The sequence below is a fragment of the Dunckerocampus dactyliophorus genome, chromosome 4, assembly GCF_027744805.1.
Source record: "Dunckerocampus dactyliophorus isolate RoL2022-P2 chromosome 4, RoL_Ddac_1.1, whole genome shotgun sequence".
Lineage (NCBI taxonomy): Eukaryota > Metazoa > Chordata > Actinopteri > Syngnathiformes > Syngnathidae > Dunckerocampus > Dunckerocampus dactyliophorus.
In genome coordinates this window covers 30,796,225-30,814,758 of record NC_072822.1, presented here as the reverse complement: position 1 = coordinate 30,814,758, position 18,534 = coordinate 30,796,225, and the positions used below count along the sequence as shown (strand labels likewise).

The 18,534-nt window shown below is 39.1% G+C and overlaps 2 protein-coding genes across 4 annotated transcripts in view; both read right to left on the bottom strand.

Annotated features, from left to right (window-relative positions):
* LOC129179198 (oocyte zinc finger protein XlCOF6.1-like) overlaps nt 1-18,534 on the bottom strand; it is a 147,839-nt gene that overhangs the window by 100,372 nt on the left and 28,933 nt on the right. The window lies entirely within an intron of this gene.
* On the bottom strand, nt 10,428-17,320 carry LOC129179204 (gastrula zinc finger protein XlCGF57.1-like). Of its 3 annotated transcripts, none has more exons than XM_054772129.1 (3): nt 17,007-17,320; nt 16,180-16,340; nt 10,428-12,701 (listed from the first exon to the last, which is right to left on the bottom strand). In XM_054772129.1, the coding sequence occupies exons 2-3, from the start codon at nt 16,286-16,288 to the stop codon at nt 10,822-10,824; spliced, it is 1,989 nt and encodes a 662-aa protein (XP_054628104.1). In that variant the 5' UTR covers nt 16,289-16,340; nt 17,007-17,320; the 3' UTR covers nt 10,428-10,821. The 3 variants fall into 3 exon arrangements, with proteins under 3 accessions (XP_054628104.1, XP_054628102.1, XP_054628103.1); XM_054772127.1 differs by having other exon boundaries at nt 16,271-16,340; XM_054772128.1 differs by lacking the exon at nt 16,180-16,340.

Below are 18,534 nucleotides of genomic sequence, written 5' to 3'. Positions count from 1 at the left end.
TAATGATAAATGTTATTTACCTCTGAAGAGGAGTGGTCGAGCATCGTTGTTGTGGTGGAGTTGGAGGAGGAGATATTGAAAAAAAGGACAAATGGTCGTCGTCGTTAGACTCTTCTTCTGTGGGTGGTGTAGAATTAAGCAGGCCTATTAACTCTTCATAAACTTTAATCACACGCTCTGTCCGGGTTGTATCATTTAGCTTTACACTGTATCTCCCCAGCGTCTAACTCTTCCTCTGTTGGGCCCATTAGCTCTAAGGCTGCATTAGCAGTGTCACTGTGCCCTCTACTGGTCAAGCATGTACAGTATCAGTATAAATACTGATTGAGCGACTACAAGGCAAAATAAAATAAAATATAGACCAGTTGGCTTGTGTTCGTATCCGCGAACGTTCGCTAGTCGGGTGAATGATGAATATATATATATGTATATATATATATATATATATATATATATATATATATATGTATATATATATATGTATATATATATATATATATATATGTATGTATATATATGTATATATATATATATATATATATATGTATGTATATATATATTCATTCTATTCTGTAAATGGCATTCATTCATTTAATCAAAGTGTACAAGCTGCGCGTTACTTTATTTTACACTCAGCTCAGAGTTAGTGAATACATTTGTACACTGTAGTGCGCCTTAGCCCCGCCCACCTCTCTTGCTTGCCATCATGGTGTACTACACGCTCTTACGTGCATTTGCGGTGGTTTCAAAGTCTCACCCATCTAGCGTCTCTGCTGAAAAGAACAGCTTAGGGTCCTTAGCTGCCCTACGAGCTGCCTGGCGTAAAAACCACTGATCTGTACTAAAAGAATCTAGAGAGGCCATTGGTCAGTGACTTGTGAAGCCACGCGGCCGCCATATTACCACTCACAAGAAACACTTCTCGGACAATGACTTATGTCAGAACTTGTGAGTTGTTAAGTGTGTTGTTAGTTTGTTACCCACTCACACTAAGTGCAAGGTTAGTCTTCACAACAGGTGTGCTTGAGCTTAGTCATAAGGACTCGGGTATGATCATTTTTAAAGATTCTGTCGATATCATACCATACCTGAGTCATAACGGTTTTACATAGGGGGCTGTGGGGGATATGTAAACAAACAACCACCACTAGACTACTAAATCATTTGCGGTTGCTTGCAAATATAAAAAAATATGTTTGTTTTTTTTTGTTTACCCGAATTTTAAATGAACCCCCATATGGAGACAATGTTTATATATTATTACATATTATATCACATATTATTCCTGTGGTTTTTGTTCAAATATATTTCTATATCAGAAAAGAGCTTATTTATATTTCATAACACAAACAAAAAAAATCATCAAAATGTTAAATGATTTTAAAACTTGTCCAAAGTCACTCTCTTTTATGATTCATATTTTGTACAGACGAGAGCATAGTGAATTGTATGAAAGTAAGAATAAAAAGTAAAGGATCATGACCATGGATTTTAGTGGAAAAAAGGGATGGGATATGCAGTTCAAATGAAAATCTCTTTCTAGAGGAGTAAAACTATCATTGCTATAGGGGAGTGCTGAGCCAGGGTGCACAGTAGAATTTTGATGAGAACTGGAAGGGGAAAAGTACATTTAATATAGCCAAAAGATAGAGAATAACGTATCAAATGGCTTTAAGGGACGAAGGTTGCGTTACTTGAAGGAGTGGGAGAATCTCCCCGCTTTTTAATGTAAAATATAGATGTTCTGTTAGCCTCTTCATCTGCTTTGTACACTATGTACGCTGTGCCAATGTAGTCTGCTACGTACGAGATGTGAGTGCTAAGATGGCCTCTCTGTGGCTTCAGCAGCTTGCACGGGCGCGTGCGACGTATGAGCTATCCAGATTCTTTAAGTACAGATCAGTGGTAAAAACATGAAGTTCTCCCAGCGTCTGTACTAAATATTTAAGGTACAATTAGTGAATTTACAACACATGTATTATTGGAAGCAAATAGAACATGCAGAGGACGTATTCATTTATTGTAGAAACTATAATAATGAAAGTCAAATAATTTAGAACGCTATAACATTTCAAGATACACTCTGTGACGTATGCGCACCAAAAGTTGCTTGCGCCAGTAAACAAGTAAGAAGAAAATGGTGGCGGTGAGTGGTTGTGGCTTTCCGGAGCTCCCGACGGAGGTTTAGAATTACGATAAAACTATTATATCGGTTCACATACAATATAGCAACGAATACCTCAAGAATTTGTTTTTTCGAAAGCCTACGAAACGGAAGTTGAGTGTAGAGTATTGGAGTGCTATCGGCAGTGAAGATTGAGGACGTGATAGAAGATGAACCACTGCTATGCTAAGATGGCGACGTCCAGTCAAAGAGAAGGCGGAAGAGAATCAGCGCCACCAACTCCCAGCAAATCATCAACGGAGAAAAAGCCCTCTTTTGTTCTGCACCCTGCGTTCCCAGCGTCACAAGCTCCCGACGTGTGGCTGCTTTTTTCGTCGGAGTTTAACAACTGTCGCTGTGTTAAATGTCCAAGCAGAAGCTGCAGTAATTCTACTTTTATTGATCACAGTTACTTAAGATTTGTCAGATCAAAACACGATCACTGCATATGACTATCAAAACGTGATGGTGGAGTCTAATTCAAACCACTCCCTACTTCTGCACTCTAAGCATCATGAGAACTGAAGTTGATTTAGCACAAATCTAGTGCAATTTGCAATCCATTTTACATGTGTCTTTACAAAAGTACACATCAAGATAAATGATTAGCAGTGGCAGCTACAACTGTCAGTATTATTTTAGCTATTAATGTAGGTTTTTTTTTCAATTTGTGGAAAGAAGTTCAACATAAAAAGCATCATGCTGAGGTCATGCATACAAAGTTCTAAAACATTTCAAAATGTACCTGCATGAGCTGATTGTACCGGGACACCCCCAATACATCTATATTAAAAAGATGTACTGACTTATAAAACTGTGACTTTTAAACACAGAGGTTACATGAGATTAGGCCTGTCACGATAACAAATTTTGCTCGTCGAAAATTGTGCTACAAATATCGACGATATACGATAATTTTGTCATATTTTTTAATGCAATTTTTCATAGATCACGAGGTGTAATGCACATTTGGGACCACTAGATGGTACTCAAGTATACTGTACCGTGAGCTTCAGCCAGTCACTTACTTGACACAAATTCTGCGACCATTTTTTCATTGTTTTTATGGCATAATGCGAGTACATCATATCAAATACAATACACTTTAATTACTTGAGTATTTATTATAATCGGAATGTCAGGAGGTTATAAATAAAAAACATTAAACAAACATAATTTAAAAAAAAGACCAAAAAAATGTTGTACTGTCTATCAAACATTTCTAACATTTTCCGAAATGTTGGCTTTTCCACCGTATTGAATGGTTGCATTTCTTGCAATGTAGTGAGCCACACTACCATTTTGCCCTGCTTCCTCGTGACTCCTTTCGAACAAATGCGACGTATCGGTTCGTCTGTGTTTATGCGCTCACCTTGTTCATTCTGTTTAAAACCGAAATATTCCCACACTGCAGATGCTGCGTTCGCCTTACAAACTACCGCTTCTGTGCCTTGATTCAAGTTAGCATATGCCGTCTCAAGGCTAATTTGGTCCTCCGGTGTCGCCGACTCCGACTGCCTCGGCTCACTAGTAGCCCCGCCTCCACAAAGATGCTGAATGAGAGGTATCACTCTGAGCATTCATTCCATGATAGAATCAATGCGCACAGACAGATGTAGAGTGAACCCTCTTGTCATCCAGCTTGTGTAGCACAGAAAGACGAGCACACACGTACGTGTAAATTTATCGAGCGCTCATAATTATCGACCTGTTTTTTTTAAGCGTTCGATAAATGATATATCCATTATCGTGACAGGCCTACATGAGATGGTAGCGCTGTTGTCTGATCTACTAGAATCAGAAGCTTTCTAAGTACATCTTAAAAGAGGTTATGGCTTATAGCCCAGATATACACTATATCAAGAAATATAACACAATAGTCTCTGTCTTAACGAGATTCTTTCACGCCAGATGTTAAGCAAAGTGTGTTGCAAGGGATGAGGAACATTTTTTGAAATACTGATGACATGATGTAACTTGACTTATACATAAAAGTCAATGTTAATTGGCAAAACATTTTGTGTAGGCTGAAGGGAATTCATACATAAAATATATTTCATCATAAAAATAAAAGTTGACAATGTAAACCTCTGTGTACTTTAATGAGAAACCCTTCATTTCAGGATTTTCATCTTCAATAACTGGTAAAATAAGGTTTACTGCTTTGCCATAGAAACTTTATTACAGTAAAATATTGAAACAACCATCAGTTTTTATTCCACTTTTATTTTTCAGATAGAATTCTGGCGACTGAGCTTTTACTATCGAAAAATTCATTTTTTGTTTGTTTGGTTTTTTTTACTGTGCACAATAAGCTTCCACAATAATACCTGTTTGTGTCCTGCAGGCATCCAGCAACTGATTGATCATCAAGAAGAATGTCCCCCTCAGTCACAGGGGGGGAGCGCCACTTGGGAGCAGGAGGAGCCACAGCCCCCTCATTTTAAAGAGGAAGAAGAGGAGCCAGAGCCCACCCACATTAAAGAAGAAGATGAGTCACATCCCTCTAAAGAGGAAGAGGAAGAACTCTCGATCACGCAGGATGGAGAGAGTCTTCTAGGTCCAGAGGAGGCTGATCTCGCCGGGTTGCCACTGACTGTTGTCTCTGTAAAGACCGAAGACCATGAAGACAAACCACCTGAGTCCTTACTGCTTCATCACAGTCCAAGTGAGGGGAAGAGAAACGCAGAGCCTTCAAGCAGCAGCTCACCACAACACATGAGAACAGAAGCTTCACATCGATACAGACTGTGAAGGTGATATGAGGATTCACACTGACAACAAACACCCTCGGTGCTCTAAAAATAAGACAGTTAAACGTTTTAAGTGCTCAGTTTGTGATAAAAGATTTTCTTGGAAGAATAGTTTGACACATGAGGACGCACACAGGAGAAAAATCTTTTAGTTGCTCCAACTGTTATAAATGTTTCTCTAAAAAGGGAAGTATGGTGTCACAAATGAGGACACACACAGGAGAAAAACCTTTTTGTTGCTCCAACTGTTATAAATGTTTCTCTAAAAAGGGAAGTATGGTGTCACAAATGAGGACACACACAGGAGAAAAACCTTTTTGTTGCTCCAACTGTTATAAATGTTTCTCTAAAAAGGGAAGTATGGTGTCACAAATGAGGACACACACAGGAGAAAAACCTTTTTGTTGCTCAAACTGTTATAAATGTTTCTCTAAAAAGGGAAGTATGGTGTCACACATGAGGACACACACAGGAGAAAAACCTTTTTGTTGCTCAAACTGTTATAAATGTTTCTCTAAAAAGGGAAGTATGGTGTCACACATGAGGACACACACAGGAGAAAAACCTTTTTGTTGCTCCAACTGTTATAAATGTTTCTCTAAAAAGGGAAGTATGGTGTCACAAATGAGGACACACACAGGAGAAAAACCTTTTTGTTGCTCAAACTGTTATAAATGTTTCTCTAAAAAGGGAAGTATGGTGTCACACATGAGGACACACACAGGAGAAAAACCTTTTTGTTGCTCCAACTGTTATAAACATTTCACTAAAAAGGGAAATATGGTGTCACACATGAGGACACACACAGGAGAAAAACTTTTTACTTGCTCAAATTGTAAAAACAACAACAAAAAAAGTCCCCTTTGAACAGACACAAGTAGAGTCACTGATATTCTACTGTAGTTAAAGGGTCACTGACATGATTTGTTAACTTGGCTTAAATATGTTCTATATTGTTTGTAATTATGTTCTACGTTGTTCGTCTTATGAAAATGAACAGTAAGATCACAAAAATTACATTTATTGTTCATGGCCGGAGCCATGACAAATTCCAGTCACAGATGAAGGGCATTTACAAGTGACGTGGAGGTAGCTCATCGACTTCGTTCAGTATATTTTTCATCGAAATAGTAGTTTGTTTTATTTTCCAAAAGAAGATAGACTACAAGGAACGCAGGAACAGAGAATGGGAGACAAATGGACACTCACCTCACGTTCTGTTCTTCACAATGTTAATTTCACTGAAGACTGCGATGAAGAAGCGCCTTTACAAGAAGCATTTGGCTTAAAAGTACGGTATAAACGCATTTTGGCTGCTATTCCTGATGCTATGCTACACAGGAAAAAAGGAGACGAAGAATGTCGTCAAAGTTGCCAGAGAACAGAGTAAGTCATGTCTTATTTACGTATGTATTCTAAACACTATGCCACCATAGCGACAAGCACTCAAATCATTAGACTTTTATACTGATATGTTGACGCATCAGACATGCTACTTTCATCGTCGGTGGTTTGAATAAATACGGCTTAATTCTCTGTTCTGCAATTTCTCTATTTCATCTGCAGATGTTTCTTCCTCCTCGAAAACTATTGACACCTCGCTCGAATCTTCACTATAATCACTGTAAATATCCGTCTTGTTTGTTTCCTTGTGAGGGTCGACTGCACTGATGTCACTTGGGAAATGCCCCTTTTCTGTGACGAAATGTAATTTTTGCAAATCTACTGTTCACTTTCAAAAACGAACAACGTAGAATATAATTACAAACAATATAGAACATATAAGCAAAGTCGACAAAGCATGTCAGTGACCCTTTAAAGGTATTTTATTTGACCGTATGCTGTCATCACTAAATGCTGTAACTGTTGAAGTCACTTTCCTGTTCAATTACTTCCAGATTCGGTCTGGAAAGTAGTGATTTGATTCCTTTTACAAGACTTTGAGTTTGTATGAATCACTCATTGAAGTGAATCGGGTACTTGAGTCACCCGTCACAGAGTGCATTATTTGATTTTGAATTGGTTTGAATTGGTTTGATTGGGGGCCGCACGGTGGTCTAGTGGTTAGCACGTTGGCCAACAAAGCGCTTTACATCATTCATTTACTCCTCAGTCACACACTAGTGGTGGTAAGCTACATCTGTAGCACAGCTGCCCTGAGGTAGTGTGACGGAATTGTGGCTGCCAATACGCGCCTAGGGCCTCTCCAACCATGACCAAACATCCACACTGTACACCAGCAGTGTGGGCAGCACTGGGGGCAAGGTGGGTGAAGTGTCTTGCCCAGGGACACAACAACAGTGACTGGATGGAGGGAGCGAGGATCGACCCACCGAGCTTCGGGGTTCTGGATGACCTGCTCTACCTTCTGAGCCAACTGCCACTTTTTCTCCTAATAATAAAAAGTTTGACTTAAAACTGCATTTTGTGTTCAGTTGTGTTGTCATTGACTAATTTGTTTGATGATCTGAAATATTTAAGTGTGACAAACATGCAAAAAAAAAAAAAAAAAAGAGAAATCGGGAAGGGGGCAAACACTTTTTCACGCCACTGACCTTTATGCTCCAACGATGCCCCATGCCATTAAATTCTACAATACCGCAGCAAGTACAATGTGTGACTCTTTTTCTTAAAAATTAAAGTGATGCTGACCTGTAAGAGTTTTGTTTCATGGTATTTACAATACTAGCACATGATAAATGAAATGTAATGAAATAATCTTTATAAAAATGTGTTATTATGTTTACTTTAGTTATGTTGGCAACCCTTAGCATGAAAAGAGCCCTTTGGGCCCATTTTCACCAAATTAAAACCCACATGGAGCTACAAACCTTATGTGACCGCTAAACTGAAGATAACACTACATATACTGTATAGTTTCCTTAAATAGTGGGTATATGTGGTATCATAATGACTCAGTATTAGTGTTAGTAGGGCTCTATTGTCATGCATGACTGTATACGGATAGTGATGCATATGTGCTGAAGCAATGTGATACCAATGTGACATCAGTCTAATTATGTAGATCAGGGGTCGGCAACCTTTACTATCAAAAGAGCCATTTTGCCTGCATGCCCACTGAAGAAAAATTGTCTGGAAACACCAAACATAACAGCTTATTAAACAAAGAGAAGTGCATGTGTGCCAACTAGTAGGGTTGTGATGGTACGTATTGGCTGAACTTCACGACCTGGCGCCTCAAAAAATGTGCATAGTGACTGACAGCCTCTTACTTTTAGCTCGCTGGCTAACACTGCTCGACTTAGCTATCAATCACTGGACTTTTACGAGTACTTTGAAATAAATGACTACTTTTCAGAAAATGGGTGCTTGTGTTGAAAAGGTCTTTCAACGTTTTTTGTTGCCGACTCCTGTGCTAAGAAGTTATATATATTTCAAGAAAAAAACGGCATCTCGGATTTGTGACATAGATGAAAAAGCCTATTATTAGCATGAACTTTGGTCTAATAATTTCATAAATTTTATTTTTAATTACATATTTTCTTTCCTGTTAGGTGGATGAACAACGTATGCACAGATTTCAGATTTGTGAACAATATTTGCCTATAGCAGCCACTGAAAAATCCCCCTCAGCAAATTAACATGTTATAGACCCTGTGTATAGCAGTCACCTGTCCAACGCGGCCACCCATTTTGTCTCCCTTGGTCAATATCTGACCGCATATAGCGGCCAAATTACCGACTCAAGTAGAAGCTTCATGCATGAAAAAATTTTGTTTTTCAATCAATGAAGCCGTCGTGTGTAGACTTTAATTACTGAGTCCTAGCTCAGTCACAATCATTCACAAGATCCACACAAACTGTCAGTTGTTCCACATAAAAAAGCCGTCTTCTTTTGAGCTTCCTATTTCCTGTTCAAACATGTAACTTTAAGAGCATTTGCACCAAAACATTACCGCAAAGTAGGCTGGGAACAGGACGTGCTCCCAGCGACGCTACAATAAAAAAAAAAACATACGCTAGCATGCATGCGGCAGCGGGAGCAAAACTGAGTTCGGTTGTACTTAATTGAAGTATTTTAGAATGTACTCACGTTATTTTCCATCAATCCTCATCCACAAATCCATCAAAGTCCTCATCTTCTGTATTCGACACAAACAAAGCCGTGTTCTTTTCCGTTCGCTACTAGTCTGTTAACTTGTCAGTGTTATTCAGCTCCGAAGCAAGGAAGGAAACTTCTCCTGTTGCTTCTGCCAACTTTATTTATTGAACGGCCACCAGACAGCAGCTCAGAACACACACACATCTCTCAGCATCGTCTCTCCTTCCTGCTTGCCCACAAGGCAAAGGTTAAACAAGCCCCACTACATAGCTGTCCAGCCAATGCCTGTAACAAGTGACACCGTTTATTTCCTGGTGTGAGACAATGTGCACTGGTCAATACTGTAATGCCGCTTGTTGTGGGGAAGGAGAGACTCACGTCGCCGATGCACTTTAATGGCTTTATTAACAGCGGAGAACACTGCAGGACTTTACATCCACGCCAACATAAACACACTTCCCAACTCTCTCGAAACTCACAGCTAGCACTGAGCCTAGCTCTCCTGCTCGGGACGCCTACCGTCACTTCCTGATGAACTAAAGCTGTAATGACACTCTGCCGTATATAAAGTAGCACAGCTTTGTTCTATGGGTGGTGTAGAATAACAAGCCTAGTAGTTCTTTACAACTTTTATCTGCAGTCCCACAGTGCCCTCTACTGGTGAACATGTAACAGTATAATTATATGTATCTGCAAACACAAGCTTCTAATCACAGACATGTCAATATATGCGCGCACAAATTCAAAATGGCCGCCAACCTGTCTATAACGGCCACCTGCCTATAGTGCCCACTTTGTTTCCCTTTAGTGTCCGCTATAGGCGGTTTTATATATATATGCTAAAATAATAAAGGGAACACTTGACACACCCAGTAATAATAAATTTGATTTTCATTGATCATTTTTTGTCTGACTTTGTATTCAGCAGATTCAACAATGTAAAGAACAAAGTATTTCATAATACAGTATTTCCTTCATTCATATCTAGGATGTTATTTTAGTGTTCCAGTTGAAAAAGACCAGTTGAAAAATTGCTCGAATTTGCATTTTACACATTTGGATCTTAATGAGGTTTTAAGTAGAGCTCCAACATGCAAAAACAAGAAGGGGGACTGTCTTACTGCTCCCAACCTCAGCAGCAATGGCACGCTGCGAGAGGCCTTGCTTATGCAGCTCGATAATATGACCACGTTCAAAAAGAGAAAGCTTCTTAGCTTCAGTGAATGCCTAGCATCTAGATTTTGATCAGGAGTATATATATACACACACACACATATATATATATAGTATATACACACACACAAAGTATACAAAGTATATACATTTGTATATATAATGTTTAAAAAAATTAATGATGACTTAAGTAGGACATAGGTCTGTGAAAAAATATATTTTCATTCTGTGATGTTAAGCAGGACATATTTCAATTTATCGTACGAAAGATATTTATTTTGTATTATTATTTTTGCAGTACAATATACATTATGGAACAGTGACAGTACAAATGAGGCAAAAAAAATTGAAATCCAATAAAGGTCCAGTCCTGGTTTATTCATCTGGACTCAGGACTTTGAAAAAGTACATTTTAGAAAGGTTACGACAGGAGATAAAAGTACAAATACTTACAAAAAAACATAACAACAATTGTCCTAAAAAGGACACAAAATCCATGTTATTCTGAACCAATCAAAGTTGTGTAACTGTTGTTATTGGCAGCATAATAGGCTATTGGGGGAATCTGGTATCACACACATCACAAACAATGTCTAGGCATCTTCTCATGAGACATCACACTTCCATGATTTGCCAATATTTTAGCACAAACTCGACACAAAAAAAGTTTATTGTCCATTGTGTGTCTGCATATGTACGGTCAAACTGTTCTTTTGTGAATAACTTTTACTACAAAATGAGCAGCTAAAAGGTTTTTCTTTTGTGTGCGTTCTTATGTGCACTACCATATTTGACTTTCGAGAGAATCTCTGACCACAAATAGAACAACCAAAAGGTTGCTCCCCTGTGTGCGTTCTCATGTGCGATACCAAAGTTGCATTTCGAGAGAATCTTTGACCACAAACTGAGCAACTAAAAGGTTTTTCTCCTGTATGTGTTCTCACGTGTGACACCATAGTTGCATTTCGAGAGAATCTTTGACCACAAATTGAGCAACTAAAAGGTTTTTCTCCTGTGTGCGTTCTCATGTGTGATCCCAGAGCACACTTTTGAGAGAATCTTTGACCACAAACAGAACAAGGAAACGGTTTTTCTCCTGTGTGCGTTCTGATGTGTTTTACCATACTTTCATGTCGAGAGAATCTTTGACCACAAACTGAGCAACAAAAAGGTTTTTCCCCCGTGTGCATTCTCATGTGTGATACCAGAGCACACTTTTGAGAGAATCTTTGACCACAATCAGAACATGCGAACTGTTTTTCTTCTGTGTGTTTCAGCATGTGATAAGCCAAATTGTGTCTGTGAGAAAAGTTTTGACTACAAACTGAGCAACGAAAGGGTTTTTCTCCAGTGTGCTTTCTCATGTGTGATACCATATTTGCTTTGTGAACAAAATTTTTACCACAAACAGAACAAGCAAATGGTTTTTCTCCTGTGTGTTTCCTCATGTGTGGTACTATATTTGACTGATAAGAGAATCTTTGACCACAAACAGAACAAGCAAAAGGTTTTTCTGCTGTGTGTGTTCTCATATGTCTTACCATATTTGAATTTCGAGAGAATCTTTGAGCACAAACTGAGCAATTAAAAGGTTTTTCCCCTGTGTGGGTTGTCATATGTGATAACATAGTAAACTTTTGAGAGAATCTTTGACCACAAACAGAACAAGCAAAAGGTTTCTCTCCTGTGTGTGTGCGCATGTGTCGAGTGAAATTAGTCCTCTGCGAAAAGCTTTTAGCACAAACTGAGCAGGTGAAACGTTTCTTCCCTGTCTTCTTTTTAGAGCATTCAGAGTGTTTGTTGTCAGTGTGAGCCCTCATATCACCTTCAATATCTGTATCACTGCTCAAAGGTTCTTGGGTGTCGTCCCAGTCTTCACCCTCAGGAGAGTGTGATGTTGTGTCGTCACTATCTGATAGTGGAGCTAAGAGGTTGTCTGCTTGTGATCCTCCACAGTGGTCTCCATCAGCTTCTGTTGTCATGTGTTGTGGTGAGCTTCTGTTTGGAGGCTCCGCCCCTCTATTCTCCTCACTTGGACTGTGATGAAGCTGTGAGGACTCAGGTGGTTTAACTTCATCATCTTCAGTCTTCACAGAGACAACAGTCAGCCGTATCTTGGTGAGATCAGCCTCCTTCGGCTCTAGAAGATACTCTCCTTCCCGAGTGATCCAGAGTTCCTCCTCTTCGTCTTTAACTTGGGAGGGCTGTGAATCCTCCTGCTTCAAAGTGGACCTCGCCCCTTGTGGCTGAGGGGGATGTTCTCCTTGATGACCAATCTGCTGTTGGACATCTGAAGGAAACAACCAACGTAAGGACTCAGGTTGTTTGTCTTCATGGTCTTCAGTCTTCACAGAGACACCAGTCAGTGACAACTTGGTGAGATCAGCCTCCTTTGGCCCTAGAAGATTGTCCCCCTCCTGAGTGATCCAGAGTTCCTCCTCTTCCTCTTTAACACGGGGAAGCTGTGGAAAATCCCGTTTCAAGGTGAAGCTCTGCTCCTTCGGGTGAGGGCAACATTCTTCTTGATAACCAATCAGCTGCTGGACATCTGCAGGACACAATGCTATTTATATTATTTACATATTGAAATCTTGATAGTTCATGTAAGTTAAGAGTTTAAATTTGTTTCGCTTAATGTGTGTGTGGATATTTTATGGTGTAATATTTTATACTGAATTATAACATTGAAGAAAATGCTATAAAATATGTTCATATTTAATTGCTTGTCTTATAAAAAAAAGCCTTTTTTTTTAAACTCATCATGCATCGTCTTCTGTATTCTATGCCACAGGATTTCAATTCACACCCCTCTGTGGGCTGGAGAGGGACAACATTTAAACAGCAGTACTACTGTCAGAAATGCGACAACAGTCGAGAGTAGGGATGTGAACGATAAACCGATGCGACCGGACCTCCAGTTTGAGGAGGGAATGATTCCAATTTGCCGGTAAAACAATCGATAATAATCAGCCATAAATCTTTAACTTAATCGATTGTGAGACATGCACCGGGTATCGCGAGAGAAGCAATCGGTTGCCAGTGTCTTACAAACAAGGCGAGAGCCTGGGTTGCTAGCTACAGCAGCTAGCTGGCTTTTGAACGCCGAGGTTTGGAACATCTTTGGATTAATTTCAAGAAGGGTGCAGAACTTGACCAGCCAGACCAGCAGAGGCGAGTATGCTAGCTAGCGGGCGTTTGAATGCCGACGTTTGGAACGTCTTTGAATTAATTTCAAGAAGGGTGCAAGCAGAATTCACCAAGTGTTAGCTTGTTCACCAACTAATAGGACACACGATCTGGGTTTAGGCCTGTAGTGAGACAGGTTAGTTTTACTCTACTAATGTTGTTGCTGTTGTAATCCTTGCTTGACCAGCCAGACCAACTAGTTACCATATAGCCAGAGTATGGTAACTTTTCTGCTTTGTAATTTCATTACTTTCGAATGTTGCACCTGGAGGGTTGACGGCACCGTGCTCAGTCTGAAATGTCCCGTTACCATTGTTATGACATTTTGAGTCTGGGATTGTTTACTTCTGCAAGGTAAAACAGCATTTTCATTGTACTCATGTGACACATACTTCTATTTGCTTATCTGTGCTTGGAAGAGATGTGTCATTATTTGAAAGGAGCTTGCACTATGTCTTTATTTTGTATTATTAATTGGACTGAAGTTTAAGACTTGGGCTGGGCAAAATCCAAATTCACCCAAATTCCATTTTAATTTTTTTGAACTACATTTTTTTTACATTTTACTTACCAGCAGTGTGTGTGCTTTATGGGTTTGTGAATAAAATGCCTCTTAATTAAAAGCAAAAATACTTAAAAATACTATATTTCTTGATGCAATACATCAATGGACAATTTTGCCCAGTAATTCAGAAATGGATGTAGCCTGGCTAACTTTTCTAATGGGATGTGAGCCTCTGCACACATTGCCAAAATCTTCAAGAAACCATGCTTGTGATTAAGGAAGATGTAGTGCTGATGCAATTCCAACCGCATATGTAAGACATTTTTTTATAACACTCTTATTTTGTTTACACAGCTAGACGACATGGGGCAAACGGCGCTCTTATTATGAAGGCCGGAATTGGGTTCCCTGTGTGTTGAGAATGTGTCGGTAAGACGAGCTGCGTGCAAGAATAAACGTGCTTCTCGTCATTTTTCACTGAGAACCTGCACGTCGTTATCGGGCATTGTGAAACGTTCCTTACATTAAAGCGGTAAAACACAACGCGGTGAAAGTATAGTCATCCAGCCCGAGTCGGACACACACAATCGCACTAGCATGCTAAGCTAACCCCCTAGCTTCCATTCACGCGCCGTAAGAGGAGGCTCCGCCAACTTTCGCCGGTGTTTATCGCCATTTCAACATGTTTTGTTCATCAACTCTGCTTTTTCTCTGATTTAAATGATCTTTTATACCGCCATGTCATTTTCTTATCATTGGAAGAGTTTATATCAGCATATTAAAATGATCGGCCAACCCTCGTTAATACTTGTTTTTTTATTGTTATATTTTATATAAATAGATAGACTGACGCTTTTTGTCATTGCACACAATATACAACAACACTTAGTTTGGTGGCTCCACTTCCACTTCTAGCAACATTAAAAATGTTCCAAATTGAACAGGTATAAAAATATAGATATAAAATATAGAATGTAAATATTGATCTCATCACAGATGTTCATTCAGCAGGTCTGCGTCTAAACAATGTAAACATTTGACATGTTATTCTGTTGGCTTTACTTTATTTTTATTGTTTGCTTTACAGCACAGGTTTCAAACTCAAGGCCTGGGGGCCAGATGTGGCCCGCCACATCATTTTCTGTGGCCCGCAAAAGCCTGGGAATAATGTGTGTCAATAATGCACTTCATCTTTTTCCTTTTAAATGTATTTATTCTTTCATTTTGATGAGTTTTTCTAAACTTTAATATTATCTGATCAGATATTCCAAGTAATTTTTGTTATAAAAAATAAATCCCTGAATGTCTGCTCGTCATCCTTGACATTTGCACTTCACTTCTTAATTCAAAGCAAGTTGTGCATCACTTTGTTAGTAAAATATATAATAATCAAATGCATGGGCAATTGTGTAATAATATCATGAGGTTATATTTATATTCTTATATATTAACAGTTACAAGTGGCCCTAGAAGGCAGCCATAACTGCCATGTGGCCCTCAATGAAATCGAGTTTGACACCCCTGCCTTACAGCATGCTTGGGGATATTATACATTTTATACACTATATTTTTATACACAAATGCCACTTTCATATAATTGGCATCTTTATTTTAGAATGAGGCCGCACGGTGGCCTAGTGGTTAGCATGTTGGCCAACACAGTAACAGTCTGGAGATCAGGAAGACCTGGGTTTGATTCTCCCTTGGGCATTTCTGTGTGGAGTTTGCATGTTCTCCAGGTACTTTCCTCCCACATCCAAAAACATGCATGTTAGGTTAATTGGTGACTGTAAATTGTCCATAGGTATGAATGTGAGTGTGAATGGTAGTTTGTCTATATGTGCCCTGCCATTGGCTGGCGACCAGTCCAGGGTGTACGCCGCCTGTCGCCCGACGTCAGCTGGGATAGGCTCCAGCATGCCCCCGCAACCCTAAAGAGGAGAAGCGGTATAGAAAATGGATGGATGGATATTTTATAATGTAAGATTAGTATCTAGATTAACAAACATTATCCATAGAAATTAATCGAATCGTTTGTACACTGCATCGACTCGTATAAAATCGTTCTGTTTTTAAAATACACAGTTACTTCATTGTTAAGATGAAACAGAACTAAACATGTTGAAATGGTGATAAACACCGGCAAAAGTTGGCCTCCTCTTACGGAGGGTGAATGGAAGCTAGCGGGGTTAGCTTGTGCGGTTGTGTGCGTTTTTGAATCATATCGTAAGCCGTGTATCTAGATTCTAATCAAATCGTCTATCTCCAAGAGATTTACATCCCTAGTTGAGAGGCACAATAAATACATCGATGAGCAGATTCACTTGGGACATACATAGTGCGCGTGGTGAGTAGTAAACGCGCGTGGTTGGAAACAATCTGCTTGTCGATGTGATTGCTGTTGCATTTCTGACACCGGTGCTCACACGCGTCATTTCTGCCATGACTCGATACAGCTCGCCGAGAGAAAAGTTGTGTAGTCGACACCGCTGATACCTAAAAAAAAAACAAACAAAAAAACAGGTACTGATGTATTTTTTTAGTTTTGATTACTGACCTGGTATCAAAGTACCGATTCTTGTGACAACCAAGTGTGTGAAGAGGGCGGCATATTAACAATTTCAGCACATTCAAAAATTTGCACCCTCCAGGCAGCCATCTAACCGATGCAAACAGTCCGTTCAAGACGTGGATTAGGTCGCTTAAAGAGACTGTATTTAGCGGTTCCTCCGGATGTTACAGGGTACCGGCATTCAAACGGAACGTTTTTGCTACTAATGTTAGCTAACATTGAGCCGAATTTCTGTACATATATTTAGGACCATTTGTATGCTGTTTAATTTGTTATTGTGTAAAAATAAAAATGTTTAGTATAAATCTATTCATTCAAACCACTGTTGGTAAAAAATGCTGCTTTTATGTTTTCAAAAATTGTAATTTGGAGGAAATTGCATATAGACCACAGTTACTGTGCAAAACGCGTTTTGGTTTGTAACAGAACAACAAATATTTTCTTCATTTGTCTTTCACATTCTTTATTCTACTCTGATTTGTTTGAACCCCGCTGCCTTCGTCAAGCTAACCATCACTGCTCAGCAACTCCCTTTTCGGGGTTTAAGATAGTCTCCAAAAAGACGTTGGTGGAAGCTTCATCTCGCTCACCGTTATCTGCAGTTTGGGGCTTTTCCTCCGTTGATGATTTGCTGGGAGTTGGTGGCGCTGATTCTCTTCCACCTTCTCTTTGACTGGACGTCGCCATCTTAGCATAGCAGTGGTTCATCTTCCATGATCCCGCAATCTTCACTACAGATAGCACTGCACTGCTCCAATCCCAACTTCCGTTTCATGGGCTTTACAAAAGACCAATATTTGATGTCTTCGTTACTATATTTACTGTCAACCTATATAATTGTTGTATCGTATACTTCAAACTTCTGTTGGGAGCTCCGGAAAGCCAGAGCGGTTCAACCCGCCATCTTGGTTACCACCAAAGACACTACATAGAAAAAATTTGCTATTCAGCGCAAGTGCATGCAACAAGAGTGTAGTACACCGTGGAGTATGGAATCACACGAGTGCCAAAATTAAAAAGGAATACGTGTGGAAATTCAAAGAGAATCAACAATACAAAAATATACAAAAGTGGAAATACAAATAGAATCAATAATAATAAAAATATACAAATGTAGTCATATTCTTTTTCTGTTTTGTCATTGTTTTTTCTGTATTGTCTTTGTTTTTTCCAATTTGCCGTTGTTTTTCCTGTTTTGTATTTGTCTTTTCCACTTGCGTTTTGTCATTGCATTTAGTAATGACAAAGACAAAAGAATGATTTCTGTATTGTCTTTGTTTTTTTCCATTTTGGCGTCGCTTTTCCTGTTTTGTCTTTTCCATTTGTGTTTTTTCATTTAATAATGGCAAATGCAATACCATGCAAATGAGAAAGAATGACCCGCCCCAAGTAAACGGGGGGAAAGTAAGAAAAGATAAGGTATTTACCTCCTCAAGATTGCGCCACACAGCTTCATCCACATCTGCGATCATCAACGCAGATTTAGCTTTAAAAGACTTTTTTTTAATAAAAACTTTCCATGACATCTTCCACCAACCGAGCAATTGCTCATAATTCTCATTGAACACCTCTTCTCAATTCGTCCATGTCCACCATATTTAAATTCCCCCGTTTGAGTTCTGACATAAGTCATTGTCCGAGAAGTGTTTCTTGTGAGTGGTAATATGGCGGCCGCGTGGCTTCACAAGTCATTGACCAATGGTGTATGCAGATTGTGTAGTTGGGATATGACATCAGTCAGCTGACATTAAGCTCCCCTCCTGATTCGCGCTTGCTCCCCCGCAGCGTTTCAAGCGACACACGAAGATGCCAACTTTCATCTTTACCACCTGACTTTGTGTTTCCCAAGGAATGAGGGCGATGTTAGAAGTTGCCACCACCAATATTTCAGAAAAACATTTATTAGTGGGGAAAATATCCAAGAAGTTGGTCGGTCTTATTATATTGGTACTTATTTCATTATATTTCGTATCTTTTGCAAATATATTGTGTTTTATTCATGATTTATACTTATATTTTGTTCCATTTATTTATTGTGTTATTTTATTGTGTACCTTTTTGTAGTTACTTTTGTCTCTCTCTCTCTCTCTCTCTCTCTATATATATATATATATATAT

Excerpts from the sequence above, each read along its gene's own strand:
- LOC129179204 (XM_054772127.1), bottom strand. The coding sequence starts at position 17,111 with ATGCTAAGATGGCGACGTCCAGTCAAAGAGAAGGTGGAAGAGAATCAG. Across the intron at positions 16,341-17,006 it reads GCCCCAAACTGCAGATAACG|GTATCAGCGGTGTCGACTAC; the intron begins GTGAGCGAGATG and ends TTTTTTTTTTAG. Across the intron at positions 12,702-16,270 it reads TCATGGCAGAAATGACGCGT|ATGTCCAGCAGCTGATTGGT; the intron begins GTGAGCACCGGT and ends TGTGTCCTGCAG.